Below are 1,342 nucleotides of genomic sequence, written 5' to 3' on the forward strand. Positions count from 1 at the left end.
TTGTGGTATACAGTCATTTTATTTTATCACATTGATCACATATTTGATACAGACTGTGAACTTGGGTAAATTATTGTTTCTTTTGCTGTGACAATTATCTGTAGAAACACTGGTTTGCATAACTGATTAAACATGATAAAGATCAGCTGGTTGACATTATTCGCTTTTTAAAATGGCAGCACTCAGAGGATGAGACCAAACCTTCAGTAATTCACCTACAATACCTATGGTACCATATGTTCCTCTGGTTTAGTGGGAGAGCATTGCGTTAGCAGCGCAAAAGGTCAAGGGTTTGATTCCCAGGGAACACACATACTGGTAAAAAATGTCTAGCCTGAATGCACTGTAAGTCACTTTGGATAAAAGCATCTGCCAAATGCATAAATAATTATTATTAAATTATTACCACATTCCCTGCGTTGTAAGTTTCCAATCAGATGTCAAATAGACATTTATTAGATGCCTTTAAGATATTTATGATTTAGAATGTATCTCCAAAGAACTTACAGACGTCTCTCAGCTGTTTGTACACAGCAGATGTATATCAAGCGATTTTTAACAGACATCTTTCAGACATGCATGTGCTCTCTGGGATATAGGTCAAGTGCTAAAGGTGGTTGCCTTGGTCACGAGACCGTTTGTAACATTACAAAATTCAACAAGACCGTTTCTCTCTGAAACATCACACAGGCAAGAGGGATACAAACAACAAAACATTATTTTCTATGTGTAATAATACTTAATTTGCGTAATTGTACAAATAATTGTACATGTCTATTGCAGCTTAGCTGCAAAATAAAAGTGCAAAACATCATGTATTATACTAACAATATTGTATATAAAATACATTTAGGAATAAGACAAAAACACAGAAGCAACTCAATCTTTCGTCTTTCTCCAGATGTGCTGTAGTTTCTTCTATTCCAGCAGGAGCTACCTACAGCTACTCGTGTCGTGAGATGGAGGGACGTTACGTTATTGTGAATATTCCTGGAACTTCAAAGGTTCTTACTCTCTGTGAAGTGGGAGTCTATGTGATTTTTCCAGGTAATTCAGAGCTACTTAACAACCTGGTCTAAACCCTTTCAAGGGGAATTTGACTTTTTTAAAGCTGTTCTCATTTCATTACAGTAGTTTTTAATATAGTTTACTCTAGTCGAGATCCAAAGACTTAACATATACTCGGACGGTGCTCGGACGGAAAGCAAGATGCATAATTTAGTAGAATAAGGACCGTCTTCTAAATAAAAGAGTCAATAGGCAATTGGTAAAGCTGTCACGTCACTGCAGCTGCCATTAGAGGCTCTGGTTGGCATAGAAAGAGTTTGTTCTGATAATAGAT

The 1,342-nt window shown here is 36.5% G+C and overlaps 1 protein-coding gene across 1 annotated transcript in view; it reads left to right on the top strand.

Moving 5' to 3' along the window:
• Nucleotides 1-901: 901 nt before the first annotated feature.
• The window catches only part of LOC107579095 (fucolectin-1-like), a gene marked incomplete at both ends in the record, with an annotated part of 2,767 nt that continues 2,326 nt past the window's right edge, over nucleotides 902-1,342 (top strand). The window contains one exon of the mRNA XM_016264968.1: nucleotides 902-1,047. Within this exon, the coding sequence (XP_016120454.1) occupies nucleotides 902-1,047 (146 nt within the window). The remainder of the gene's footprint in view (nucleotides 1,048-1,342) is intronic.

Source organism: Sinocyclocheilus grahami, unplaced genomic scaffold, assembly GCF_001515645.1.
Source record: "Sinocyclocheilus grahami isolate Dianchi unplaced genomic scaffold, SAMN03320097.WGS_v1.1 scaffold14101.1, whole genome shotgun sequence".
Classification (NCBI taxonomy): Eukaryota; Metazoa; Chordata; class Actinopteri; order Cypriniformes; family Cyprinidae; genus Sinocyclocheilus; species Sinocyclocheilus grahami.